The sequence below is a fragment of the Danio rerio genome, chromosome 8, assembly GCF_049306965.1.
Source record: "Danio rerio strain Tuebingen ecotype United States chromosome 8, GRCz12tu, whole genome shotgun sequence".
Taxonomy (NCBI): Eukaryota; Metazoa; Chordata; class Actinopteri; order Cypriniformes; family Danionidae; genus Danio; species Danio rerio.
The window spans coordinates 26,879,068-26,896,409 of record NC_133183.1 but is presented as its reverse complement, the minus strand read 5'-3'; the positions used below and the strand labels follow the sequence as shown (position 1 = coordinate 26,896,409).

The following is a 17,342-nucleotide window of genomic DNA, read 5'->3' as shown; positions in this document are numbered from 1 at the left end:
ATCTAAGTTAAAAGCAACGGCAAAAAGGTGAGTCTTAAGAAATTTCTTAAAACAGTCCAGAGAAGCAACATTCCTGATGCTGATGGGTAGACCATTCCATAGCTTAGGCGCACTGTACAAAAAAGCTCTACCACCCATAGTCTTTAGTTTACAGAGTGGCTTATACAGCAAAAGTCCAGATGAAGAACGAATAAGATGGAAAAGAGCTGAAAAAGTGATTCTTTTTTTCTCCTATATGTGTATTGAGTAGCAACTAAGCATATTAGTATGATGGATCTTGTGACACTGAAGAATTGTAACGATGCTGAAAATTCAGCTTGTCATTAAAGGAATAAACTGCAATTTAGGAAGTAAATATTTATTTTTTTATATAGAAGACTTGTTTCAAAAACAGTTAAAATGACTGACAGAATATTTTTTGTTTGTATTTTAGTTCAGTGATGTTTTTTTAAGGGGATTATATGGTATTGCATTATTGACCTTATTCTAAAATGCGGAAGTGCGCCTGTTTTTGCGATTGTCTTAGAACTTCCGATTCAGTCGCCTATGGGAGAAATGACTAGGAATAATAAACGGCAGAAAATGGCCAAACTACTTGCTCTACAAACAAATGTTTGCATGACTACACAGACCAAGTAGAATAATATAATAATAAAATATCAAATTGCAACATCAAGCAGCGTAACGAGCAGTTTTTAACGTCAAAAAATGAATGGAAGTGAATGTGACCGGAAGTCGCGAGACAAAAAGATTCAAATGGCAGTGCCCACTCGTCGGCGGAGAATAAGGTGAATATCCATGAAAAAGTTAAAATCCATTATGACCTGCTAACTAGTTTTTCAATGATTGAATAAAACAAAAATTATAAAATATAAAATTATTGTTAAGACAAAGTTTGATCATTAATAAACTGCAAAAGTTTAAGATTTATAAATTAATTGGCCATTTATTACCACACAAAAAAAGAAATTTTCATGTTTTCTACCATTCATTAAGTGATTAATGAAAAACAAAAAAGATCTGTCAAAGATGACTAGTGACTAAACTTTTATTACCCAAAAAGTCCTTTGAGCTATTTGGTATTGTTTCTATCCAATAACAACTTTCCTCTGCATCTCCATATTGGCTGTAGTTCACAGTAGGAAATGTGTTGGCAGCTGTGTTTTGTAAGGGTGAGGGGATCTGCTGTTTTTTAGCTTGTAAAAAGCTATTGAAATGAACCCTTTTGCAAGGAATGCAGTCTTCTGACTCTCATCGGTTGCATTAGACTAAATCTTATGTTTGCACATAATACACAGACTGAGGTTCTGCCATCTCTATCTGTCTCTGGCTGCACTTGGACAGTAAATATATTGGATGGTCAGATTATTTGACTGATTAAAATTGCACACAAACACATGATCAGACAGATGTCACTGGTTAAGGTCACAGATTGAAGGTTACTTTAGCCTCAAGCCTCCTGCCCACTTATTTTTGATCGCTAACTGACAGTTGGACCAATCCAATGTGACTAGATTAAAACTGAAAATCTATTTTTGTATTATACTGTTCCAGATGCTGAAAATGCTGAGCTTTTGGGGTATTTAATGGTCTGCTGGAATTTTTTGTTAATGACTGTGTTTTTTTTTTTTTTTGTCTTTGTGACAGTCTCTTTAATGCAAGTCCTATCACTCAGTGACCATCTTTGAAATCCCTGACAAGGAGTGCAGCTCCTAACTCTTTGAATGGGGAAATTTGTCAAAATTTTGAACCTTGACCAAAAAAAATACGACACCATACTACTTAATTTTTGTTTCTGATGGACATAATCAAATCTCACCCTCTCAAACAAACTACATAACTACCAAAAGAATCAAGTGTTACTCCTTAACATCTTCTCAATACTGCCGGATCCGTATCCAAGCTGGTCTTCTAAGTTAATTTCCTAGTTATTCCTGATGACAAATTTCCTCCCAAAATGATCTTTGTTTACAAGTATGTGGGTAATTTAAAAATAAAATAAAAATAAAAATTGAACTTTAACTCTGAAAACTGGACTGACACAGTTTCAATTTCAATTTACTAGAACTTCTATGTTAAGTTGCTTTGACACAATCTACATTGTAAAAGCGCTATAGAAATAAACATAAAATGAATTTAATTAAATAATTGCCGTCAGTTGGGAAATCATTCAAAATAATGAGGTTGGACAGGAAAGACTGTACCTTGTGTTTATTTCATACAGATACGTTTTACGATACAGTTTTTAAGTGTAGTTGGTTTATTTACAAAAAGTGTAGATTTAAAGCTTTACGTACTGTAGATGTATTTCTTATGCCTGTGAGCAAAGTATTTACCAAGATTAGTGCGTTAGTTGGTCGAAAAAGGAAGCTGCAGAAACTGTCATAAAAACACGTCTGGAACAAGCTTCTTCTCCAGACAAATGTCTGTTTATAGCGTCGATATATCTAGATATCAATGATTGGCCCCTTTACTAGAAGGCAGGGCTTTTTTTCCTAGACCATCCAAATTAACTGTTGCATTTTTTCCCATTTAAATCTATGTCATGTGTTTTTTTTTTGTCTTTAACAGTGGTCACACTGAACTTTTTGCACCACTGACTTCCATTCATATGCAGACAGACCGGAAAAACTTGCTCATGAAACTAGATTTGCAAGTCACTGCATTCCAAAGCTCAAATTTGGTGAACTCTGACCTGCAATTTCTCATCATGTAAATGCAGGAGGCCAGTAGATGATCGAAACTTGACCCCTCTGAACAGAAAATTTAAATATGGAGCAACCGTGTTGCATCATATTGTTTTATCCCACTACTTTTTGCAGCACTGTCCAACAGAATTTCGCATACTCAAACATTAATGTGACGGCAGCTTAAAACCAATTCTTCGTTACCAGACTTTCAAATATTAAGAGGTGTTAGTATCTGATTCTGTAATCATTTTGAAATGAACAATTAAATGAGATGTTGTTTTAGCAATTCATCAATGGCAGTTTTGGCTTTTTTGGGGTTTGAGTCGTAAATGTGCATTACCTCTGGTTACATATCAAACCAGTTGATTCTGTGATAATAAAATCTGTTTCCTAAAGCACAGTCATATTCATAGTTTTTTGTTTTGTTTTGCTGTAAATCTAAGTCTGCGGATGCTTTGAAGCTGAGCTGCTGGAGATCCGTGTCTGTAGAAGAGACATCTGTGCATGAAAGAAACATAAATCAGGTCTAAAAAAGGAGCACAGGCAGAACCAGAGCTCAGCTTCTGTGATTTACCTGCGCATTACTGTGTAAATCTAATAGCCTGCCATGAATCCCAGTCCAGAACCCTCGGCCCCTTCCACCCTCCCTTCTTTTTCAGACATATGATCAGGCCTACATGTACATGCAGTTTAATGGGGAACACTGATTGTTCTGTCTTCATGACTGGTTTTGTACTTTGTGAGAAGGCTTCTGTCAGCTTCTTTGCACTGTGACATTTTCAGATTGTATTACATTCAGATTATATTACCTTGCTTAATCATTTTAATTACCCAAAACCTAATTGACTTTTAGTCGTTGTGTTAGCTTTAGGCTATATGCTAATGCTATATGCTAATGTACTCCTAAATGTTTTTGTATTTTTGTGATTGTTACGTGAAATCAACCAAATAATATTGCAGACTCAGGGCGCATTTTAATCAGCAACACTTGTTCAGTAGTCGGAGCATTGATCAGGGCATCAGCCATTTTAAGTGACACTTTTAAGTGCACTGAAATTGTTTGCGCCCTAAAGAGTCCCACAATGCACAGTGAAAATTATAGCACATCAATATGTACTATGTGCCCGGAATGGAAGTTTGGAAAGGTGAAATATGAATCAATTGAGGCAAATCATCAAACATAATGACAAATGGGATGCATTTTTCTTAGAAAAGTCTTTATTTATTCATTTTTAACATGAATGAACCTAGCTAGATATGTAAGAAAAAAATCTAGCAAACAGTCATAATTGTTTAATGGTTTAACTGTTGCTGGTAAATGAAATAATCAAATTATTCAGCTGGAATGTAATTTTATAAACTTAGTAAAATAATTAAATGAAAATTATTAGATCTGCTATTGTTACATGCTACTCATGTCTCAAATTATCAGTGTGTCCCAATATATTGTGAACCAAGCTCATCAGGGGCCCTACCAAGGCCTGAATCCATGCTCACGACCTACTGATAAACCACCTCAGGTATTAGGGAGCTGATCGAGATGCAATCTCGGACAGAATAGCATATGGCATTCTCTTTTCCTGAAGGTCACACGTGATAAAGTCTGAAAAAGCTGCCTGTATCATTTTTTGGATGAGCTATTTTTTAATTGGCATATACTCATAATCCATTGCAAATGGAAAATGAACACAGTTAATATAAAAATAGATGTTTAAAATAACTTACAGAAATATTTTTTCAGCATGTGAGTCATTTTAGCCACCAAACATTTTTAAGTCATATCAAAGATCTCATCGATTTGTTCTGGATCGTTAAACTTGATTTTGTTTATCCTTTGAAATCTTGGTCCATTCATACATAAAGCACTGATTGTAAAGTCCCTGAATGACATGGCAGTCTAAACTTAATGCTTTTGGCTAAATAAGATAACACAGGAAAGAAAATTGCAATCGTTCGAAAGCTCAATCATAGAGTTTACTGCAGAGAATAACAGTCTAGCAGCAGTTTGCTTTGCGATTGTCTCAAAGCATCTTGATGCACAAGGTATAATTTAGCAGTCAGGTTCCTCTGCATTCTCCAGCTTTGGAAACAGCAGAACACAGACTTCATCATCTGACTCTAAGCACATATGCAATAAATATTTCAAGGTCTGCATTATTTAAGTGACCGAAACAGAACTGAAATCCCTTGATGGGACTCATTCTTCACATCTGTTATGTAATTGTACAATATTGCTATTTATAGTCTCTTTTTGGGCTATATTAAGACAGAACATGTTTAAACCGTGCTGATCCTCAGCGCTTTTCAGTATATTTAAGGATCAGTGGTTAGGGTTTAAAGCTATATCTTTGTTTGTATGATTCATTTTGAACTACTTGAAATTAGTCTAACCTAACATGCTGAAATGTGTTGATGTTATGTTTATTAGTAAGACTCATGACATGCAGTGAGGTATACAGTAATGATTGCTATATACTTGCTTTATACTTGTTAGTGAATGTCAGTGAAACAGAACCGCCTGAAACATGTCGTCAGTCTTATTTCCTGCACAATTGCCAGTCTATAGTTCTGATTGGCTGCTCACAAACACTATTGTTGTATCTGAATGGCCTGGAAACGTTTGATAGTTGTCTAGAAGAGGCTGTTTTCTGTGTTGTGTAAGAAATGTCAGTTACAAAACACGTGGCTAATCACTGTCTCGGGTTCAAGGGGGATCACTTCCATTTCCTTCATTGTACCTGGCGATCTGTTTGTTTATTTGTTGGAATGGGCGAGTAGAGGGCCAATTTTCTGTTGACCATATGTATTGCAATGGTATGATGTGCATTGTCTTTATATGATACATTCAAAATAAATCAAAGCAAATAAGAACTTGTGGAGACCTTCCTTTCTCTCCTATAATTGGCAAATGGATGCAGCTATAGTTCATATTACTGAGATTACAGGTGCAGAGACAGATTAGACCAATCATCTAACCAATTGAAGCAGAGCAGGTGTTTAGAGAGACCAAAGCCATTTTATACAAAAAGCAGTGAAGCTGCATTGTGTATTATGAGAATCATAATGTGTTTTTTTGTACTTTGATTAATGAATATATCGTAGGAGTCTTACAAAGCAAAATATGGTACTGGAATGCTTTAACTACATTCATTTTCTTGCTCTCTCCCCATCCTCTCTTTTTCTTCAGATTCAGTTTGCCAACCAGGAGGACAAACAGGAGTTTAGCAAGTTCCCTACAAAAACAGGCCGCCGCTCCCTGTCTCGCTCCATCTCTCAGTCATCTACGGACAGCTACAGCTCAGGTTAGTCCATCATCACTGCAATACAACATTCATGCTAATACAGTGCTAAAGTTCAGAAGAGCAGCAAATACATTGATCTATAGTAGAGGTGAGAAGGCCAAGTTCACACTGGATATCAAGATGCATTTTGGATCGAGGAGACACATTAGCGTTCACATTTTTCTCTTTTGCTAGCATAATGTCTATACTATACACAAAAATTTTTATTAAAGGGACCAGATCGATTAAAAATGCCTTATGATTGAGCAATTTTATTCATTGATGATGAAATTATAGATAACCGATTTCTTTTACTTCTTGTACTAACTACACTCTTCTGTTTTACAGTTTTAACATGTACTTATGCTTGTATTTTTGTTAAATTCATTGAACAAATATTATAGAACATTGAAAGTAATTACATTTAGTGTCTTTGAATCGTCAGGCGAAGGAACTGACCTTGTGTAAGATTTTAAGATTTTGATTTTATAGAATAAAATTGTTAATAGCAGATCAAAGACGTTACCCATTAAATAACACATTCACAGAGCTTTGTCTCAAGAGAAAACAGCAGTTCACTGGCCCTGCATGATAAGAGCTGCTGTTTGAAGAGAATGAAGCAGCCATAGCCTTCAAATATACTACAAATATGTTTATTTTTGCCAAAAAAACATTATCAGGACTGGTAAGGGAACATTTAGCCACTCTACAAGGGCACGGTGGTTGAATGTGTTCTTAACATTCTCTGGATGGGGCCAAAAGTGGACAATCTATAAAAGTTTTGCATCTTGTTTACACCTGTATTGTCCACTTGTGTTTTTATCGACAAAAATGCATCTTTATTCCAGGTGTGAACAGCACCTACATTTTAAGCGTTTGTAATTTAGGTTGAACAACTTTTTTGAATGTTGATGGCCACAGCCTTATCCCCCTGCAGCCCAAGACTGGTTATACACTGAAGCTAAGCAGGATGAGCACCTGGATGAGAGACCACATGAGAAAACCAGGTTGCTGTTGGAAGTGCTGTTAGTGAGGCCAGCAGGGGGCGCTCAGTCTGGGGTCTGCATGAGTCCTAATACCCCGGTAAAGTGAAGAGGATGCTATACTGTCAGTGAGGGCCGTCTTTCAGATGAGACGTTTAACTGAGGCCCAGACTCTCTGGGGTCATTAAAAATCCCATGGAACTCATCGTAAAGAGTAGGGGTGTAACTGAGGTGTCCTGGCCAAATTCCCTCCTTCTGCCCTTACCTATCATGGTTCTCCCAATATCCCCATTCGCTGAATTGGCTCTATTCTCACTCTAATAGTACACTGGCGCCGTTGTCTTGTGGCTGCCGTCGCATCATCCAAATGGATGCTGCACACTGGTGATGTGGAGAGACCCCCCTCATGACTGTGAAGTGCTTTGGGTGTATGAAGAATATACAATAAATGCGTTATATAATTACACATTTCATAACATTACATTATAGGTAAAACATGTTGTTTTTGTGCTACGATTGCAACTAGGGGAAATTAAAAAATAAAGCCTATCCTACCGACAGTATCAGACGGCATGGGCTTAAATACACAATACACAATGGAGGTATCAACAATCAGTGTTTTACACCAGATGACATAAAACAGCAAGTTACTAAACCCTAAAAAAACACTAGCAATGATACAACAATGTAAATTCAACTGGAAGTAATTGCTAAATACCCCAGTGCCAAGTGGCTTTATTTCCCTTTATACCTTTGATATTTCATCAAAGATTCATTGTAAACATAAACTATCCTTGGTGTAATATACCTAAAAGTTCAATCTGTAATTTCTGAACTAAATTATTTAATGCAGAAATTACATTGATTTTTTGTAGTCACCACAGAATCATTTTATCATATTTTCTGTATTAGTGGCATATTTATCGTAGTTCATAAACAATAAAAATGGGTTATGACAATTTATTTTGATTTACAATCTTCTTAGCAAGCATTTTTGTTTTTAAAAGATGTCTAATAGACGTCTAATCAGCCGTCTTGGCTTAAACTAGGCTACATTTGGGCTGTCAGTGAAAATCTAATAAGTGCCTAAGAATAGGCCAAAACTAGACTAGTCATCAAATAGACACAAATGAATGACTACACATATACAGTCTGCCTAATCTGTCTATTTGAAGACTAGTCTAGTTTTGGTCCATTCTTAGACGTCTATTAGATTTTCAGTGACAGCCCAAGTTTAGTCTTGTTTTAGCCAAGCTACGTTTAGATATCTATTAGACGTTTGCCGGGTTAATTCAAATTTAATGTCCATTGCAGAAATACTCTATCATTTGTAGCTAAAATAACAATTGATGGAGAAAGTTTGGGTCAGTGTGTTCTACAAACTTGCTTAAACCTGCTCATTACTTGTCCATGCTAGTATTGTGTGTTGTGTAATATAATCCCAGGCCAGCTTAGAGCAAGAACTACAGACTTTTGCTAGCATTGGCCCTGGATCAGACAAATTCACATTCCTAAATCGCTCATAATACCAACAAAAGTGAAGGATAAACATTCCTACATGTTTGTGACTGCAGATTGACCCCCCGTCCACCTCCAAAAAAGCAATCTGTTTAAACTACACGACTGAAGCAATTTAAAAGAAAGTTGTGCTTTTATCATTTCATTGCAAAAAATCAATGAATGCATCCATAATCCTACTAAAATGCTCCTCTGTGCTTTTACAGCGGCCTCGTACACTGACAGCTCAGATGATGAGACGTCTCCTCGTGAGAAGAGCCAGGTCAACTCAAAGGGCAGCAGCGACTTCTGTGTCAAGAACATCAAGCAGGCCGAGTTTGGCCGGCGGGAGATCGAGATCGCAGAACAAGGTCAGAAGACAATTTACACAAAAACAGCTTTCAACTTTGGCAAATTTATAAATGAATGTCAGTGGTTCTGTGAAGCACCGTTAATTCAGGACATCTGTTATACCTGTTAACTCAAATATAGGTGTGTTTAAGTGCTGTCAAGTGAACAAGGTTTGATAACATCTGCTGATGTTGGGAAAAGCCATTGTCCACCGTTGACTTTGTCTTTTTTTATAATAACTGGGTCAGCATCTAATGGCAGCAGTGCAGTCCATAGATATTGATGGGATTAATCTGTTAATCGCCCTCTAGGGGTTTCAAATCTATATAATTGTTTTACTGTTAGAAACTGTTAGAGACTGTTAGAAACGCAACACAGGCTCATTGTCGATATGTACCCCTGTCTACATTACTGGAGAGTGTAAATTATGTAGCCAGAGGTATGTCTGGCTGCCTTTTGTCTTTTAAATGAGTGCTACAGGGTGGTATGACACTGCCCACGGCTCCTATTCATTTTAGCGCTACTAGCTGACCGCTTATATCCAGACGGGCGGCGTTTCCTATGTTTTCCCAGTGGCTCTCCACATACATTGGCAGACTTGGGATGTGGAGCAGAGGTGATCACGAAGATGGGGTTCGAGTCCATAGAAGAACGGTTTTAGAAACCAAGTAAAACAAAAGCAAAAAATAAATAAAAACATAAATAAACAAGAGGATGAAAACGTGGTGAAATCACTCATCGGCTTTTCATTTTCTAGAATACTTTTGAAAACACAATCAGTTGTGTTTGGGGAAGGGGGCAGGTGATTCATTCATGGACAGCAAGCTGGTCAGCTGAAGTGTTTATTGCACACTCTGGCGGATTTACATGAAAAGAGGATGCGCTAGAGAAGTTTGTGATCATCAATAAACATACACAGCAGCCTCTGGTGAATTTGCTAAAATAAAAAACTGTGAGCAGAAGTACCTCCAGTTACGTATTTTGCTGTCTCCAGAAATGTAGAACTGGGTACGTATACACCTGAGTTGTAGAAACCGATTGACATCTGTTGTGGGAAATAAATATTTAATATTTTGTATAATAACATGAACTCCGGTTTGGAACAAGTGGAAGCAGAGTAAATGATGACTAAAAAAATGGGTGAATAATTTTCACCAGGGTAAGGAAATGATGACTCATTTCTCTCTATTTCTGATTGTCTGATAAATATTCTGTTACACAATATTTTTAGAGAAGCACACGCTAGAGTGGTTCCAGGCCAGTCTTCACTGCATTACTGTTTCATACAGTGAATGATTTCAGCCTACAACTGTCAAATATTAAATCAAACAAAACAGTAGACTTTGGATGAGATGAGTAAGCAGCTAATCCTACGCACACAAACTGTTTGAGGACAAAAACCTGACAAATTTCTTGAAATACAACATCTGAACTGTGACTTTAGGTGTGGTAACCGTAGTATAAGCAGATTAATTGCTACGAGTTCATGGAATTATTACAGAAGAATACTGTACATTACTCTCAGAACACTGTAAAAAATATCTCTGTAAATTAGCAGTTTTGTGTATTTGAATTGCATTATGGAGTCTTGATCTTTCTTCCAACAACTTTTAACCTTTAAAAGTTTGAAAAGGTGACTTTCATCAACATTTTTAATAGTTGAAAGTGATATTTTGTCTGGGTTGGTGTTGAATATTAAGGTACAAAAACCGTAAAATAAACTGCCAGTTCATTTCCTGTTTTTTACAGATCTATTTCTCTCTCTCTATATATATAATCTCTTATTTCAAACTACTAAAATGCTAATAAAAGTCACTTTGTTAAACTGTAGAGTTGAATTTTCAACATCAAAAGTCGACAGAGCAGTGATCAAGGTCCCATAAAGCAGTGATCAAGGTCCCAGTTGCTCCAGGTTTGGTTTCTGTGCCACCTTTGCTGTGTAAAGATGCCTTAATAATTCAATCAATTAGTCCTTACTTCACACTACTACTTTAAATTTAGAGAATGAATCAGAAAAATGCAGAAAAAAATGTCAAAATGTAACATTTACACAGAGGAATGAAAAGTTCAACTGAGCTGAACAGAATAATAACCATTTTAACCAGTTTTAACCATTCCTTATTCCAGGCATATTCAGATTTTTAGTCCTCATTTTCCAGGGCTTGGTTTGACCTCTGATTCTCTAGATTGTAGCTGTGTTAATAAAGCTGATCTCAGGCCAGCTGGTCTGACCTCAGAACTGTTGTCCACAGATATGTCTGCGCTGATTTCCCTGCGGAAGAGAGCTCAGGGAGAGAAACCCCTCGCCGGGGCCAAAGTGGCCGGATGCACACACATCACTGCTCAGACTGCTGTAGGTTCTGCTCAGGGTCACACGATTCAAACACACACTTCTTCCGGAAAGAGATTTTGACAAAACATTTACATTTTTGGTCAGAGTGGAACATTTTTGGCGACATGAGTTTAAATCTAGGCTTTGGGAACTTTCCTGATCCTTTTCACCAGCTTCTTTATTTTGCTTTCTATCTATTATATACAGTCATATTTAGTAAACAAGAAAATAACAGAGTGAAATATATTCATTTACCACAGTACACAAGTGATTGTTTTAATGTTTTTAGTACAAGCAGGAGGAAACTATAAATAAAATAACTTTTTATTTATTTAAACAATGGATTAGTAAACGAATTTTCGTTTCATTTCTATTAAATAAAACTACACTAACAGTTTGTTTAGGGAAAGATAAATCTGTGTCGGCCAATACTATAAACTACAGTAGTCAAAATTTGAAGTGGATCCTCACCAGCACCCATTCATGTCCTAGGACAATTTTGAAAAATGTTTTGGATTCACTTCGAATGATGACTACTATATAGTGTCCATTCACTAAAAGTAAAACTAAAAGTAAATGTTTATGAAATAAGTAAACAACAAATGTTTTTCGATTGACATTACCTAAAAGTAAAATGAATAAAATAAAGAATCAACAAACAACTAAAATAAAACAGGGTAGAATTTATTAATAAAATTACTAAAACTTAACATGGAGCATATTTTTAAAAATGCCGAAAAAAATTGCAGATGAAGTCGCAAAGGGAAAAAAAATCACACATACAGTAAAGTGCTCAGCATATGAGTATACCCCATTTTGAAAATGAATATTTTCATCCATTTTTTAGTGTATTTTTGGTGCATTTAACCAAAACAGATTTATTAAACAGATATATTTATTAAAATAATCTTTTAGTAAACATATCCAAACATTTAGAAATTGAAAGATAATGCAATTAAATTCAAGCTAAATATTGCACAAAAAAATGACAACCTACAAAATTTCAACTAAATTTTTCAATTTTTTTGCTTTTCTTGATTTTAATATTTAGTATTTTTCTCAAACATATAAATTTGGTTGTGCTAGTTTTTGGACCGTAATTGTAAGTTATTTTGTTAGATAAGCTCCAGATTTGGCTTCGGTACTGACTAATCTAATGTATATGCACAAATATAATATTGTATAGCTTCCTAATTAAAAATATGAATTTAAAAGAGCGATTTGTGAGGGGTGTACTTATATATGCTGAGCACTTTAAGTCAGACTGGTTTGTAATTAGTTTGGTCTTAGCAAATTTATTTAAAGAAAAACTCAAAAAGCTTTAATGTTAAAAATGTTATTTATTATTCTAATTAATGCACACTTTGCAAATGATTTGCTTGCAGTTTCATTAAACATACAATCGTATAATCAAATCAAAACCAAAGTGCTTACAATGTAAATTTGCACACATTGTTGTTTGTGAGTGTTTTAATGTGTTTGATTTGCTATGCTGGTTTCTTTCAGGTGCTGATCGAGACTCTAGTGGCCCTGGGTGCTCAGTGTCGCTGGACTGCCTGTAACATTTACTCCACCCAGAATGAAGTGGCAGCAGCTTTGGCGGAGAGTGGTAAACTCCCTCTAAACAAATAATACTGCTGTCTGAACTAACAGTTCCAGTCTGGAGATTATGGACTCACTTTTTTTTTGCTGTCTTTCCTGTGAAGGTGTGTCAGTTTTTGCCTGGAAGGGAGAATCGGAAGACGACTTCTGGTGGTGCATCGACCGCTGTGTCAACATGGATGGCTGGCAGGCAAACATGGTATAAAGTTCTGCCCTTTATAGGATAGTTCAGCCTAAATTCAAATTCACCCACCATTTACTGATCCTCAAGTGGTTCCAAACCTTCTTGTGTTTGTTTTATTTCTGATATTTGAAGAATGTCCTTGCCTTTGATATCCCTATAGTTGAAAAAAATAGTAAACACTTGTAATAAGAAGTAGAATGCTGACAAAAGAGTGTGGATCCAAACGCAGGTTTATTAAGAATAGTCAGGCAAGCAATGGTCGTGGTCGATAAACAGGCAGATGGTCAGTACAGGCAGGCAGCAGACAACATAAACAAAAAAACGAGGATCAAGGCAAGGCGTCGTAATGTTCACAATACTGATTAACAAGACTCAGCAACTAATGTGTGTGTCTGTGCTGCTTTTAAAGTCCATGTCATCAGTTCTGAACACCTTCGGTTGTGTGTGTTAGCAATCAGCTAGAATTTGGAACCGGTGCGTGTGTGTGTGTGTAGAGCATGACTGGGCCTTGTAGTCCATATAATGGCAGATTTGTAGTTATATGCGCTCTGTGTGTTTACCAGTGATCTGCCAGGATTAGATCACTGGTGATTGTGACAATACTGTTAAAATAAAAGGCTGATGCTATCCTCAATTAGTTCCAAACCTTCTTTGTGTGTGTTGTTTTGTTGTTGTTGACCGCTAAAGAAGATATTTTGAAGAATGTTATAGCCATTGATATCTACAGTAGAAAAAAAAAAAAATATGATTAAAATCAATTGCTGATGCTTTCCAACATTTTTCAAAGTATCTTCTTTTGTGTTTAACAGATGAAATAAACTCAAACAGATTTTGAACAAGTGGAGGGTGAGGAAGTGATGGCAGAAAAGCACAAACAATCAATGTTGTTGGCAGTTATTTTAGTAACTTCACTTATCATTTAGCCTTTTTGCGAATAACATTTCACTATTTGTAATATGATGTGTAGCCAAAATGCTAATGTTGTTGCTGTTTATGCTGCTTGTTATCATATCCACCACTATTTACACTATTTAACACAATGATTCTATTACTGTTTATAAACCGCTGTCAAATCAGTATTTACTGTTCAAAACTTTTAGCATGGTGTTTGTGTTTGCAGATGAGTAATAAAGATACTTTCTTTTACAGATTCTAGATGACGGAGGGGATTTGACCCACTGGGTGTATAAGAAATATCCCAGTGTCTTTAAAAAAGTTCGTGGAATCGTGGAGGAGAGTGTTACTGGTGTACACAGGTACGGGAGGGCTGTACTAAAGTCATAGTAAATGCATAAAGAAAATGCATAAACAGGAGCAAATGCTATTTCTTGAATGCATTTTAAGTCATTTTGGGCAAAAGCTTTTATCAAATGCATAAACAATTCAAGAAAATACATAAAATTAACCAAAAAAAACCTATATCGAAATTTTATTTAAAGTCACTTTGGATAAAGGAATATGCGAAATATATAAATATTCAATTAGATATATTTAATTTATTTTTTATTTAATTTTATTTTATTTCATTCTAGACTTAGTCCCTTATTTATTAGGAATTGCCACAGCAGAATTAACCCCCACACTATTTCAGCATATGTTTTACACATTTTATTTTGTTTTTAAACAATAATTTCATTTATTTATTTTAATTTAATTATAATTAAATTTAATTAAAATTTTAATTTTAATTTTCATTCATTCTTTCATTTTCCTTCATTTCCTTTAAGGTTTAGTCAGTTATTTTTCAGGAGTTGCCACAGTAGAATAAACCACCAACTATTCTGGCATATTAATAATTCATTCAATCATCCATTCATCCATTCATCCATTCGTTCGTTCATTCATTCATTCATTCATTCATTCATTCATTCATTCATTCATTCATTCATTTATTCAGTAATTTTCTTTTCGGCTCAGTCCTTTTAATAATCTGGGGTCATCTTATCCAGGATATGTTTTCGCTGTGGATGCCCTTTCAGCTGCAACCCATCACTCGAAAACACCCATACACTCTCATTCACTCACACACACTGCGGCCAATTTTAGTTTACCAAATTCACCCACAGAACATGGTTTTTGGACTTGTAAGGGAAACCGGAGCACCCGGAGGAAACCCACACGAACACAGGGAGAACATGCAAACTCCAAACAGAAATGCCAACTGACTTTTACAAACATTCATGTTTTATTTATTTATTTGTCTCTTTTTATTGATTCTGTCAGGCTGTATCAACTCTCCAAAGCTGGCAAGCTTTGCGTCCCTGCCATGAATGTCAATGATTCTGTCACCAAGCAGAAGTTTGATAATCTGTACTGCTGCAGGGAGTCCATCCTCGACGGGTAAAGACATCTGCAATGCTGATATATGCTTTTCTGACTTTTCTTTCAACACATCTTCCTCTAAACCTCTAACCAAGTTTGACTAAAACTTGTGTAAGAAAAAATATCATCTTAGCTGTCTTCCTCTTTCTCCTCAGTCTGAAGAGAACCACAGATGTGATGTTTGGTGGGAAACAGGTGGTGGTTTGCGGTTATGGAGAGGTCAGTACAAACATTTGGCAAAAATAAAATAGGGCGGTCGGATAATCTACATTATGCAAATAAAATGCAAGACACTGCAGGTGAAATGGGCAAAATCAAAAAAATTCCATAAATTAACCAATTTTATTTCTGTTGCAATCACCAGCGATCTAATCCTGGAAGATCCCTGGTAAACATACAGATCACATAGAACTACATATTCGTCATTATATGGACTACAAGATCCTGTCATGCACTGCACACACACCCCAGTTCCTAATTCTGGCTGATTTGTAGTCTGTTAGCGATCTGCACAGGTTGGATCGCTGGTGATTGTGTCAACTTCTGTACTTCCCCAGCTGATTCATTACATTTTTATAACAAGTTTTATTAAGTTTAAGTGCTTAAATGTGCACTTGTTATATAACAATGGTTTATTTAAATAAATGTGTCCATATATGCATACATTTCTAGCTTAAATTTTTAACATTAAATGATGTCCAGTTCAAAACTCAGGTTTAATGTTTTTGACAAATGAGAGTCTAAGGTTATAGGATTTTAGTAATCTTTCTCTATCAATCCTTTCACTCATGTCTTTGTCGAATGAAAGGTTATAACAATCAGATTTTAAAAAATGCAAAAAATATTTTAGTCCATGCTAGTTAATGGTACAACTGTCAGTAACTAATGGATTTTTATCTTGTAGAATAAAATGTTCTAATAATCAGGTAGTTTATGTATAAACATATCCATCTGTAAAAACATTTGGAGTACTGGATACAGATGATTACAATTGTGAAGTTTGTTGTGTGTACTGCAAATTGCGCTGAAGTTGAGATTGATGGCTCAGTGGAGGAGAATAAAATAATTCTGAGAAAAAGTCTTTACGGAAATATATTGTAATTGACATCCACAGACACATTTTTAAGTGTGATAAAAAAAATTTTAATCACATATTTTGAGTGTTTTCTTTAAATTAGACAAAAAAAAAACCTGTAGTGTCTGTACTGTAGCTGTAATTTCTCAAAACAGACAGACATTATTTTCTAAAAGCACAGAGAATGGAATGACGTTTCTGTGTTTGGCTGTGTTTCTGTGTTGACCGTGGTATAGGTGGGGAAAGGTTGTTGTTCAGCTCTGAAAGCACTTGGAGCAATAGTGTGTGTGACGGAGATCGATCCGATCTGTGCTCTTCAAGCCTGGTAAGACCAATAGACCCTCAAGAATGAGTGAAATCTACATTTAAACACAAGTGCGGTGTTATTGAAATTAGTAGTCATGCGATATTTTTTTTTCTGAAGGTCAATATTGGAAAGCAGGGTGGCTGATATTTAGCCAATATAATTTATTTTAATTAATAATTAAATACAAAAGGTACACAATTTTAAATAATTAAAAAATGCAGATGGCAAGCTCAATAGTGTCATTTGCCTTTATTACTAATTAATGCAATCATAATTATGTGTACACATTTTAAATACTTTGTTTAAACAGTTAATCTAATCTAATAATCTATAGCCTATTATTTTCTCTTTGTATTCGAAACAACTCCAAGTCAATTCAATTCAATTCTAGTTTATTTGTATGGTGCTTTTCAGAATAATTATTGTTTCAAAGCAGCTTTACAAAAGGTGCACATTATTCCATTACAATCTAATTCGGTAAAGTTAAGGTTATTAGTTACTAGTTATTAGTTAGTTGCAAATATGTTCTTGTTTTATACAACAGTTTAACAAACAAGACAGTAATACTGCATGAGTTACATTTCAGACACAGTCTCAAACAAATCTGAAGCGAACATTTGTGTCTCACAGCAACATTGCAAGGGTTTGTTCCTAAATGAAATTAGGAATGAATAATTTGAGTCAGTGATTCAGTGATAAAGGTGATAATTATTAGTTA

General features: G+C 35.4%; 1 protein-coding gene across 2 annotated transcripts in view; it reads left to right on the top strand.

The window, feature by feature from the left end:
* Positions 1–17,342, top strand: part of ahcyl1 (adenosylhomocysteinase-like 1) — a 39,281-nt gene that overhangs the window by 11,308 nt on the left and 10,631 nt on the right. For both annotated transcript variants that reach the window (NM_201293.2, NM_001431061.1), the window contains exons 2-10: positions 5,878–5,992; positions 8,679–8,822; positions 11,055–11,155; positions 12,641–12,743; positions 12,841–12,935; positions 14,070–14,176; positions 15,144–15,260; positions 15,398–15,461; positions 16,554–16,642. In NM_201293.2, the coding sequence (NP_958450.2) occupies positions 5,878–5,992; positions 8,679–8,822; positions 11,055–11,155; positions 12,641–12,743; positions 12,841–12,935; positions 14,070–14,176; positions 15,144–15,260; positions 15,398–15,461; positions 16,554–16,642 (935 nt within the window). The remainder of the gene's footprint in view (positions 1–5,877; positions 5,993–8,678; positions 8,823–11,054; positions 11,156–12,640; positions 12,744–12,840; positions 12,936–14,069; positions 14,177–15,143; positions 15,261–15,397; positions 15,462–16,553; positions 16,643–17,342) is intronic.